This window comes from Euphorbia lathyris, chromosome 1, assembly GCF_963576675.1.
Source record: "Euphorbia lathyris chromosome 1, ddEupLath1.1, whole genome shotgun sequence".
Lineage (NCBI taxonomy): Eukaryota > Viridiplantae > Streptophyta > Magnoliopsida > Malpighiales > Euphorbiaceae > Euphorbia > Euphorbia lathyris.
In genome coordinates, this window is record NC_088910.1 from 25,186,937 (window position 1) to 25,198,876 (window position 11,940).

Here is an 11,940-nt window from a genome sequence, read left to right on the forward strand (position 1 = left end):
TTTTTTCTAGTTTTTTTAGACTTGTAATCGTTATATTTTAGTATAAACAGATATATATATAAAATAACAGAGTAGTATGTTCAACTTGTATTGTATAGTGGCCGTCTTAAAACCTAAGATATGTTCTGTTAAAAATCTAAAAAAATAGATAAAAGGATTATAAAGTTAATATTGGTAAAAAATATGAGCCTTAAAAATGTGTTTTTCAAAATAGAGGGACTAAAGTGTGTTAGGTAAAAACTAGGAGACTGATAAATTATTTACGCTATAATAATTTCTCAAGTTGGAGTCTGAAAAAGAGAGAACACAAAAGCGCGCCAAATCAGTGATACTGCAACCGCCCGCCCGCTCGCTTTCCCCTGCCGAGGCTGCTCTGTTCTGCTCTCCCTTCACCACGAGCACAAATGAACTAACTGTTTTTCTAGTCTCAGAAAACCCTCCTACCATGGGCAAACCAAAGCAACAAGTTATTTCCCGCTTCTTTGCAACCAAACCTAAAGCTGACGATAATCCATCAACTCCAGCAGCATCAACAACCACCCCCTCCTCTTCTTCATCACCCTCCACAAACCCCAAAATCTCAGCCACTGTCTCCTTTTCTCCCACCAAAAGGAAACTCCTTTCTTCCCACCTCACTTCCACTCCCAAAAAACCCAAACTTCCTCCACACACTCAAAATCCCATTTCTAGCCCTTCTCTTCACCAGAAGTTCCTCGACAAACTTCTGGAACCTTCAATTGAAATCCCACCATCCTCTACTGCTCAATCGTCAATTCCCAAAAAGTACACTCCTTTAGAACAGCAGGTTGTGGAGCTCAAAAATAAGTACCCTGATGTTCTTTTGATGATTGAAGTCGGTTACAAGTACCGATTCTTTGGGGAGGATGCGGAGATTGCTGCGAGAGTGCTTGGGATTTATGCCCACATGGATCACAATTTTATGACGGCTAGCGTGCCAACTTTTCGATTAAATGTCCATGTGAGAAGATTGGTCAGTGTAGGGTATAAGGTTGGGGTTGTTAAACAGACCGAGACTGCTGCAATTAAGGCACATGGGGAAAATAAAGGGGGTCCGTTTTGCAGAGGGTTATCGGCGTTGTATACAAAGGCGACACTGGAGGCCGCGGAGGATGCTGGTGGAAATGAGGAGGCGTGCGGCGGAGAGAGTAATTATTTATGTTGTGTTGTTGAGAAGAGCATTTTGGCGGAGAATGGTGGTTCTGGTTCCGAGAATGGGCTTGATGTGAGGGTTGGATTCGTAGCCGTTGAGATTTCAACCGGTGATGTTGTTTATGATGAATTTAACGATGATTTTTTAAGAAGCAGGCTTGAGGCTGTGGTTTTGACCTTGGCTCCAGCTGAGTTGCTCCTTGGGGCGCTTTCTAAACAAACTAAGAAGGTAAACGTTAGAATCTGTTATATCTGGTTTTTTCAATTCTTGCTCCGAGTGTGCTTTTCCATAAAGTTAAGTGGAAGCTATTATTTCCATTTTACAATCTTATATTCTCAATTATAGCTTTCAATTTACTCTTTTATTTTATTTTTTTTATTTCTGTTTCTTATGTGATCATGAATTTCAATATAGGAAAGAGCACATGCCATGTTTGAAATGCACTATGAATCATCCTAAATGTCCATCTGAAAGTGGAAACTTGGGTAAGACATTTGCTGTAGCTTAATGAGAAACAAAGAGTATAATTGATTCATTTCTTTGTATTTGAATTGTTTGTAGTGGGGTTTGGCTGCAATCCAGTCCAGGAGATTAGATATCAAGTTCAGCCAGTCTCAGTTAGATACCATTTATAAAGCAACGGAGTGCACATTAATAGTCGTTAGATTGAGTTGCATTTTTCTTTTCTTTTTTCCTCCCTTCTGAAAGCAATCTTTCTCCCAGTATGTCATAGTTATTACTAGCGCAGAATTTGGGAACATAGTGTTCTTCTACAAAAGATGGCGGTTGCCTCACTTAATATCAGCAAACTTCCGTAATATGATTTGAATGATATTCCAATTCTCAAGTGGTAGATATAGTTAATGATCAGGAACAACTAAGTTGTTGGAACCAAAAAATGAAAAAAAAAATATTGTACTCTATCTAGTTCACGACTGATCTGCATAAAATAATATGGCTTGATAGCATGGGATTTTTAATTACAGTTACTACTGGCATATGCTGGACCTTCCTCAAATGTCAGAGTGGAGCATGCCTCAGGAGATTGCTTCACTGATGGTGGTGCACTTGCTGAAGTGACATCTTTATATGAGAATATGGGCGAAAATAGCATGGCAGGCAATGAAAATCAAAGTATGGAGAGTGCAAAGGAAGGCAATTTTCACTGTGCTATTGAGGTGCATATTCATTAAACTATGTTTTACAAGTTTCCTCTTTAAAATATATGGCAAAAAAGACAAGGTATCTTATCTTCTGCCCTCTTTCTGAATGTGTAACTTGTTTGCTCTGTTGGGTCATGAAGGGAGTTTTAAACATGCCACATTTGGCAGTGCAAGCATTAGCCTTAACCATCCGTCACCTAAAGCAATTTGGATTTGAAAGGATTTTGTGCCTTCGAGCTTCATTTCGGCCATTCTCAAGCAACATGGAGATGAACCTGTCAGCCAACACACTTCAACAGTTAGAGGTGACTGATTGTTTATTATTCTGCAAATATTACTTGATATTGGTTTCCTTGACTTCAACGGCTCTCTGCAAAGCTCCATAAGGTAGCCTTTGGACATTCATTGTGTTTTCAATATACTATATAATTGTTTTGGTTTATAGGATTGGGTGTAAACCAGCATAAATAGAAAGACGTTGTGGGCCAGAACCTTTTGATTCTAATGCGCATTTCTCCCTGACCCATGGATGCTAAGAATGTAAAGAAAGACAAAATTCCAATGATGTACTTGTTATACAAGACAAAAGAAAGTACTGATCTTATTTGAAGAGTTTACAAATATGTGCGTGTGTGTGTCTATAACCTTTCCAAAAGTTGTCTTTCCGTGGATATCAAGCCTCAGAAATAAATTTGCATGGATCAATTTTTTTACCAATACGGTATTATTCTCATCTGTCAGCCTGACTAAACCTTTATGTGGAAGTGACTTGACCAATGGAATGATGAAAAAGGACCCATGCAGCTACACCAATCAAAATGATGAGGAGCTTCTGTGCAGTAATGTTGTTGCCTTTAGTGAATTGATTGTGAAATGAGTTTCCAATATTTTATAATTTGATTGAGGAAGAATTCATTTTGACTATTTGCTAGATTAACCTCTGATTTCTCTTCACTGACCTTTCTCTAAATGGAAATCATTGGATTCAGGTTTTAAAGAACAACTCAAATGGTTCTGAATCTGGCTCTTTGCTGCATATCATGAATCATACTCTTACCATTTCTGGCTTCAGGCTTCTAAGACACTGGGTATGGGGATGATGTTAGTTCTGAAACATGTATCATGCAACATTAACTGCCATCAGTAAATTTACAAGTTTATTTGCAGGTGGCTCATCCTTTATGTGATAGAAACATGATAACTGCTCGTCTTCATGCTGTTTCTGAGATTGCAGAATCCATGGGATCTTTTAGGGCGTCACAGAATGTTGGCAAGCTTGATGAAGAGAATTCTGATTTTGCGATTGTAGAGCCTGACCTCTATCATATCCTTTCTGCTGTTTTGACAACTTTGGGAAGATCACCTGATATTCAACGTGGAATAACTAGAATTTTCCATCGGACTGCCTCTGCATCTGAGGTTAGTAATGATGTATTTGCAGCCAAGACTTACACAAATTATTTGTTATCTCAGCTTTCTGGTTATTGTTTCTAAGGTGGTGTTTATGTGTCATTCCTCATCATCAATTCTGCTTCCCTGTCCTTTCATGTACTGATAGAGAATGGCCTAGCCCATTAGTAGGAGAAGGGGCATTTCGGGTACAAGACATTAGTACTAGTATATAAGGGGTAGTTATAGAGAAGGAAAAGTTTAGGTTTTCATTTTGTTGTTTGGCTGCCTTAGCCATGGCTCTACTTAGTAGAGAGAGAGAGAGATATCTCCTATGGGAATTAGAGGGTTAAGCTCTATCCATTTTATCTTTCTTATTTCTATGTTCCATTCCAATAGTATTGTAAGCTGTTTCTAGTAAGATCTATCAATCTATCAACTTTCTCTTTTATATTGCCATCTGCGTATTTGAGTTTCTAACAGCTACACTGAGCTGCATGTAAAATTTGGTTTTCACTTGAGCCAAAAATGATTGTTCTTTGTGTGTCTCAATAATTTGGGCTTGTTTACTGAGTGTATTGGTCCTTCGGTCTTTAATAACGAAGCTATTAACTACAATAATCAAAACTAAATTTTTTATATATGTGCAACAGCGAGCCCTTTAGATGGACAGTTGAAGTTATCACATATTAGTGGAAGGAAATAGAGCTTCATTCCTTTTATCAGCTACCAATTGTTGGTGCCAATTTGTCATGCCTTCTGCTTTCCGTGCTGACCGATTTAAATGATTGATTGACAGTTCATTGCCGTTATTCAAGCTATATTGAATGCCGGGAAACAGCTTCAGCAGCTTCATCTTGAGGACAATAATGAGAATGTCCAAGCAAAGAACATACATTCTGCTTTGTTGAGAAAATTGATTTTGACTGCATCATCTAGTGTTGTTGGCACTGCTGCGAAACTTTTGTCTAGCCTAAACAAAGAAGCGGCTGAATGTGGAGATTTACCAAACTTACTTGTCACTTCAAACGGTCAATTTCCTGAGGTTTGTTATTTCATAGGAAGTTTCTTTCTTGCTTGCTTGAGAACTTTGGTTTGATAATATCTTTTTCATGTTGTAAATCCTGTCCAACATTTTTGCTACATGTAGGTCGCAAAGTCCCGGGAAGCAGTTCAATTGGCAAAGGAAAAAACGGATTCTTTGATCAGTTCGTATCGCAAGCAGCTTAAAATGCACAATTTGAAATTTATGAGTGTGTCTGGAGTCACGCATTTGATTGAGGTGGGATGGTCAGGATATTCTGAAAAACCGAACTGGATTTGCCTGTTAGTGGAAGTCGTTAATGCTTTAGTCTATATGAATATCACAGTGGACTTTCTTTTGGCATACTAGATCCTAGATTTAGCTGGAAGCATTATCCATTAGGAGATTAACTCCTTACGTATAAGATTGCAACTTATCTTGTTTATATGTATCTTCTCTTATTGGGCTAGTAGGTGTAGCCCCTTGAGAGAGGCCATGAATATGCCACATTTTTCAATTGAAAGGGATATATCTACCTTTTACATCTCAGATTTAATAAGTTTACTAGATGCCTATTTTGACTGGTATTGATTGCAGCTTCCTGAAGATGTCAAAGTACCATTAAATTGGGTGAAGGTGAATAGCACTAAAAAGACAATCCGCTATCACCCGCCTGAAGTATTGGCTGCCTTAGATCAACTATCACTGGCTACTGAGAAGCTCATGGTTATTTGCCGCGCTGCATGGGATAGCTTTCTAAAGGATTTTGCTAAATATTATTCAGAGTTCCAGGCTGTTGTTCATGCTCTAGCTGCTTTGGACTGTTTGCATTCACTTGCCACTCTTTCGAAAAATAAGGTATAATAGTGGAGAGTCGAAAATAATTTCCTGGCTAGTGGGAAGCTATGTAACTTTATCTAATATTCTGTTACAGAATTATATTTGCCCAGTGTTTTTGGATGACAATGAACCTGTTCAGATACACATCTCTTCTGGTCGCCACCCGGTATGTATTTCCATGCCAACCTACCTACACATTATGCTTGCTGAATTTGTGAGGAAAATATTAAGATGTTTTTGTGTCTTGATCGCAGTGAGAATGAACTGACTTACGATTCTAATTGTATTCCTGTTTGCAAAGTTGGGATGGTTGTGACAGTTGGGGAAATTTCTGATTGGTGGGCATGGTTAATAAATCTGACATTTTTTAATATACTTTAACTCGTACGATAATTTATCAATTCACTTTTTCTTGTCCTGCTGAGCTGAAATATATTGGTGGCCTGAATAACATTAGTCTTACTATCACTTTTCAAAGACCATGGATTCTGGTTGAAATTTATATAGATTTTATGCTCTTGGGTACCTGTTCATGACTTGTGAACTTTGAACAGGTACTAGGGGACATTTTGCACGATAATTTTGTCCCGAATGATACTCACTTACATGCAGATGGGGAGCATTGTCAGATTGTCACTGGCCCCAACATGGGGGGCAAGAGTTGCTACATTCGCCAAGTTGCTCTTATTGTTTTGATGGCTCAGGTGCAATGGAACTCTGATAAACTTTATTCTTGTTAATGTGATGTTCTGGTCTTATTAGTATCATTGATTGAATTTCTTCGCAAGCTCTGTCCAATGTGTTGAAGGAGGTTTTCCTTTGGGAGTCTTGTACAGAGTGCTCTAGTTGTATGCTCATCAGGATGAAAGTGAATATATACCTGGCCGGATGTTAATTCATCTGTCCATTCTTTTCTGAATTACTCCAAGGTTTATCAATTTATTCCAGAAGTTCTTTCGACAAAGAATTGTTTGTCAAAAATTCAAAACTTGATGCTTTCTTTCTTTCATTTGAAAAATTAAACTGTTATATCTGCTGTATTCAAGTTTCACTCCGATCCTCTAGGTTGGTTCCTTTGTACCAGCATCATCAGCAAAACTGCATGTTCTAGATGGTATCTACACTCGAATGGGAGCTTCTGACAGTATCCAACGAGGGAGAAGTACGTTTTTAGAAGAGCTGAGTGAGGCTTCTCATATACTCCACAAATGCACAGAACGCTCACTGGTTATCCTCGATGAGCTTGGTAGAGGTACAAGTACACATGATGGTGAAGCTATTGCCTATGCCACATTACACCATATGTTAGAGCAAAAGAGATGCATGGTCCTCTTTGTAACCCATTATCCTAAAATTGCTAGTATCAAAACTGATTTCCCCAGCTCTGTGGGGATATACCATGTTTCATATTTGACTTCAGAGAAAAGTACAACAGCTATGGATTCGGATTTTGATAACGAAGATGTCACTTACCTTTATAAGCTGGTGCCTGGTGTGTCAGAGAGGAGTTTTGGATTTAAGGTTGCTCAGCTTGCACAGGTAAGCTCTGTCCACATGTGTGTCATTGTATTTTCATTTTGGTGGAAAGGGGATATTTTCATTTATATTTTGTGCACACTAAGTTTTTATTTTAGGTAGCTCATCAAATGGATTATATGATAAAACTCTCGTGTGCTCTTATGGACTCCATTGCAGTTACCTGCATCGTGTGTCAAACGGGCAGCAGTGATGGCTTCAAGGTTGGAAGTCGTGGTAAGCTGCAGAGTGGGAAATAAGTTGGAACTGTTAGAAAATCGGCCAAGTGATGAACAAGAGGAAAAGAAGAACGAACTGTATGATGGAAGGATCCAGATTTATGGAGAGATTACAATAAATGATTATGAGAAATTCTTTTTGGAGTTGAGATTAGCAAGAGTAGAAAGAGACCCTGCTAAAAGCTTGCAGTTGTTGGAGAATGCTAGGAGGATAGCAAAGGCATTAATAACAAGGTAAGTTTTTGTCTAAATTTTTCAAAGAATTGTAGGTTGTTTGTTTGGTCTGGTGGAACTCTCTCTCTGTTGATCAGGTGCATTACAATTAATCTATATTGTCTGGTTTCACATTGCTGGACCTGCTCTAACATATTATTTATGCAATGGTTTTTTTTCCCAGAAAAGGAGGAGATGGCCATTGAGTAGGACCTAACCAGTTTGTTCAGCTGCATGTAAATATAATTCTGTATTACATATGAAATCACATAATTTGAACTGTATTTGTTACGTTTTTACAGACATGAAATTCTGATGCTCAAATCAAGTCAACGAGATAGCTTTTGATTTGAGATGTTTCTATTTCTAATTCGATCTCAGCTGTACATTATATACTGAAACCCCACAATTTGATAGAAAATGACACCAAGATCTCCTTGGTTGAAAGAGTGAACATAACTTGGCTATACCAGAGGCAGTTGAGCGGTAAACCTGAGGAGGATTTTGAAGAAGAAACAATCGAGGAAAATGAAGGTCCAAAAGGAAAACTAATTGAAAAAAAGAGAATGCTGCAAAATTGACATAAAATTCACTAGAATTATCTCCATATTCTAAATATGCAGCTCATAAATCTGGACAGCAACAATTCCCATTTGTCATAGTCAGAAGACATGCTTACCAAGAGCAAGATGTAGTGATCTTGACAGTCTAGAATTTTCATAACGAACAAAACCATATGCCCATTAAGACTAAATTGTCTGCCTCCAGATAAACATCACCCATCTTGTTAGAATTGAGACCCAGTAATAAGTCTAGAATTTTCGTAGCGAACACAGACATATGCCTATTAAGACTAAATAGTTGATGAAAACAAAAAGTGGACTGAGTGACTATATGATTAATTCCAAAAACATATGGGGACTGACTAGTATATGTAAAAACGTAAGGATTAATAAATTGTGTCAACTCTTTGGCACTTGGTAAAGCTCCTATTACCCCAAGCAAACTTGACAAAGAGATTAACGTAGCCAGGATCGATTCACAGGAACAAGCAGAGGTTTTGGTTTAGCAAAAGTGGCTAAACAAAGATGCTGGCTTTATCCATTTCGATAATGACCATGTTGCTGTTATGGCTGCTGCTACTGCAGCACAGATGAATGGGTTGTAATAGGAGGGCATGAACTGAAAATGGAGGTAAGGCCGGCCTTACCCTATCTTGAGCATTCTGCAACTTGCAATGATGTTTGATGAAAACTATCTGAAATTGCTATTTTCTCCAAATAGCAATTTGCTTGAAGGTTCCTCTGGACTGTATAACCAATTCGTTACAATCCTCATTCTCTAAATAGGAGAGAATTTGGAAACAGTTAGTGCAGCTGTATAGCTGTCTAACAACCAGCTACAGTCCAAATCACAACTGTCTAACAACCAACTACAGTCCAAATCACAGATAGCTTCTAGAAGCCTTAGGGAATAAAAGGCCAGCAACACAGTGCTGAAACAACTAACAAAATAACAGAAATAACAGACATTAACCAACTTAATTGCCAAATTATGCTTTTGGTCCCTGAACTTTACGAGCATATGTGACAATGCCCCCTCCTTCACTACATTCTTGTTCCCAAGAATGGAAAAACTTCGGAAAATGTGCTTCGATCACTGCAGCATCTTCCCAGGTAGAGTCAATTGTAGGAAGACCCTCCCAAAGGATTAGCAGCTGAGGGACAGAGGTATCACCCTTGATGGCATTCCTTGTATTTAAGACCCGAGCTGGAGTGATGACAATTTCCCCCTCATAGGTTGGAGGTAGAGTAGTGAGTGGAGTGACTGCAGGTGCTGGTTGCTTCTTCAATAGCGAGACATGAAAGACATTATGGATGCGGCTTTCTGCAAGAAGTTGTAACTTATAGGCTACCTTTCCCACGCGTGACAACACTTCATAGGGCCCATAGTATCGTGCAGAAAGCTTGAGAGAAGAACGACTAGCTATGGAAGACTGGCGATAAGGTTGGAGCTTGAGGAACACAAAATCTCATACTGCAAATTCCCTATCAGAACGTTTAGCATCTGCAAATTGTTTCATTCTGTTTTGAGCCTTAGCCAAACTTTCCTTCAGTTGATCAATCATCATTCTCCTCTCCTGCAATAACTCCTCAACAGAAACCACCCGAGATGTTTGTGATGGAAGAATAGGTAGTCTAGGAACAACTCCATATAATGCCTCAAAGGGTGTCATCTTAATTGAGCTATGGTAAGAAGAATTATACCACAACTCAGCCAAACTCAGCCACTTATACTAGGTCTTAGGTTGTAGAAAGCACATATTTCTTAAGTACCCTTCCAGACATTGATTGAGCCTTTCAGACTGACCATCAGTCTGAGGATGGTAGGCACTTGTGAACATCAACTGAGTGTCTAACAATTTCATTAGCTCCTTCCAAAACACCCCTGTAAAGATGCGATCTCTATCTGTAACTATTGACCTTGGCATGCCATGTAATTTGAAAATGTGATCTAGGAAGTGTTGAGCCACCACAGCAACATTGAAGGGATGAGAAAGCCCCACAAAATGTCCTCCTTTTAAGAACCTATCCACCACTACTAGGATGGTATCAAACCCTTGAGATTTAGGAAGTCCTTCCACAAAGTCCATTGCTATGTCCTGCCAAGCAGAATGGTCTGCTTTACATCTTAAACAAGTGTCACAAGTTGAGACCCACTTAGTGACTGTTTGTGACAGGTGAGGCCAATAAAAATGGTGTTGCAACCTTGTGAGAGTACCCTTAACTCCAGAGTGCCCACCAATAGGAGAATTGTGACAAGCAGCCATAATTTTCTCTCTCAGTTGAGTAGAAGACCCAATATAGAGTCTGGTGTGATATTTGAGGAGCCCCTTGGAGAATGAATATGCTGAGTTGGAATCTGGTTGTATGGCTAGCTGCTGAATAAGATTGCTGGCATGGGCATCTCCATTATAAGAAGCTTGCACTTCTTCTAGCCAAGTAGGGATTTGGACAGTGATGGCATTGACCTTACCCATAACCTTGATTTGCTCTTCATTTTGTCTTGACAAAGCATCTGCAACTCTGTTCTCCACTCCTTTCTTGTATTGGATAGTGTAGTCCAACCCCAGTAGTTTAGAGACTCCTTTATGTTGCAAGTAGGTGTGCAACTTCTGCTCTAAGAGGTGCTTGATGCTTTCATGGTCAGGCTTGATGACAAATGTGGAATTCTCTAGATAGTGCCTCCAGGTTGTATAAGCTTGCATAATGGCAAGTAATTCTCTTTCGTAAGCAGAAAGCCTCTGGTTCCTTGGGCTTAGGGACGTAGACAAGTAGCAAATAGGCTTCCCATCCTGCATTAACACAGCCCCAATCCCTGTGCCACTTGCATCACATTCTAACACAAAGGGTTGGTTGAAATCAGGCAGGGATAGAATTGGTGTAGTGGTCATTAACCTCTTGAGATGGTGAAAGGATGTCTCAGCTTCCTGGGACCAATGAAAGTTGTCCTTCTTTAATAACTCTGTCAAGGGTTTGCTGATGAGGTCATATCCTTTGATAAATCTTCGATAGTAGCCAGTGAGGCCCAAGAATCCTCTCAAACTCTTTAAAGAAGTTGGAATTGGCCATTTCTCCATTGCATCTATCTTAGCAGGATCAGTGGCAACACCTGCAGCTGATAATATATGGCCCAAATAGGCAACAGAGGACACACCAAATTCACACTTGGAGCCCTTAGCAAAAAGTTTGTGAGCCTCTAATATTTGAAAAACCAGATTAAGGTGATAAAGGTGTTCTGCTTCAGTTTTGCTATAAATTAGGATATCATCAAAGAATACTAGGACAAATTTTCGAAGGTAAGGAGCAAAGATGCTATTCATTAGAGACTGAAAGGTGGCAGGGGCATTTGTTAGCCCAAAAGGCATGACTAGGAACTCATAGTGTCCTGTATGGGTTCTAAAAGTTGTCTTAGGCACATCCTCAGGTTTCATCCTAATCTGATGGTACCCTGCTCTAAGATCAATTTTAGAAAACACAGTAGCACCCTTAAGTTCATCTATCAATTCTTGAATTACTGGAATTGGGAATTTATTTTTGATAGTGGCCTTGTTTAGTTCCCTGTAATCCACACAGAATCTCCATGTTCCTTCTTTTTTCTTGACTAAAAGGACTACGGAAGCATATGGGCTTTGACTGGGTTGTATGACTCCATTAATAAGCATTTCAGTCACTAGCTTCTCTATCTCATTTTTTTGGAAATGGGAATATCAATATGGTCTGACATTTATGGGATCAGTGGCATTCTTCAAGGGAATGGCATGGTCATGAGTCCTGGTAGGAGGTAATTGAGTTGGGGGAGTGAACAAATGACTGTAATCTATGA

At 39.1% G+C, this 11,940-nt stretch overlaps 1 protein-coding gene across 2 annotated transcripts; it reads left to right on the forward strand.

Moving 5' to 3' along the window:
* Window positions 1-286: 286 nt before the first annotated feature.
* Window positions 287-7,947, forward strand: LOC136225729 (DNA mismatch repair protein MSH3). Of its 2 annotated transcripts, XM_066013832.1 has the most exons (13): window positions 287-1,399; window positions 2,158-2,349; window positions 2,475-2,639; window positions 3,324-3,422; window positions 3,502-3,753; window positions 4,523-4,768; window positions 4,874-5,005; window positions 5,345-5,605; window positions 5,682-5,753; window positions 6,142-6,291; window positions 6,653-7,126; window positions 7,283-7,575; window positions 7,739-7,945. In XM_066013832.1, the coding sequence occupies exons 1-13, from the start codon at window positions 446-448 to the stop codon at window positions 7,758-7,760; spliced, it is 3,312 nt and encodes a 1,103-aa protein (XP_065869904.1). In that variant the 5' UTR covers window positions 287-445; the 3' UTR covers window positions 7,761-7,945. The 2 variants fall into 2 exon arrangements, with proteins under 2 accessions (XP_065869904.1, XP_065869912.1); XM_066013840.1 differs by lacking the exon at window positions 6,142-6,291 and having other exon boundaries at window positions 7,739-7,947.
* The last annotated feature ends 3,993 nt before the right edge of the window (window positions 7,948-11,940 follow it).

Bases quoted from the DNA above. Each gene is read 5' to 3' on its own strand.
- LOC136225729 (XM_066013832.1), top strand. From the start codon at position 446: ATGGGCAAACCAAAGCAACAAGTTATTTCCCGCTTCTTTGCAACCAAA. The intron at 4,769-4,873 runs GTTTGTTATTTC...TGCTACATGTAG, and splicing joins CAAACGGTCAATTTCCTGAG to GTCGCAAAGTCCCGGGAAGC. The intron at 5,606-5,681 runs GTATAATAGTGG...ATTCTGTTACAG, and splicing joins CCACTCTTTCGAAAAATAAG to AATTATATTTGCCCAGTGTT.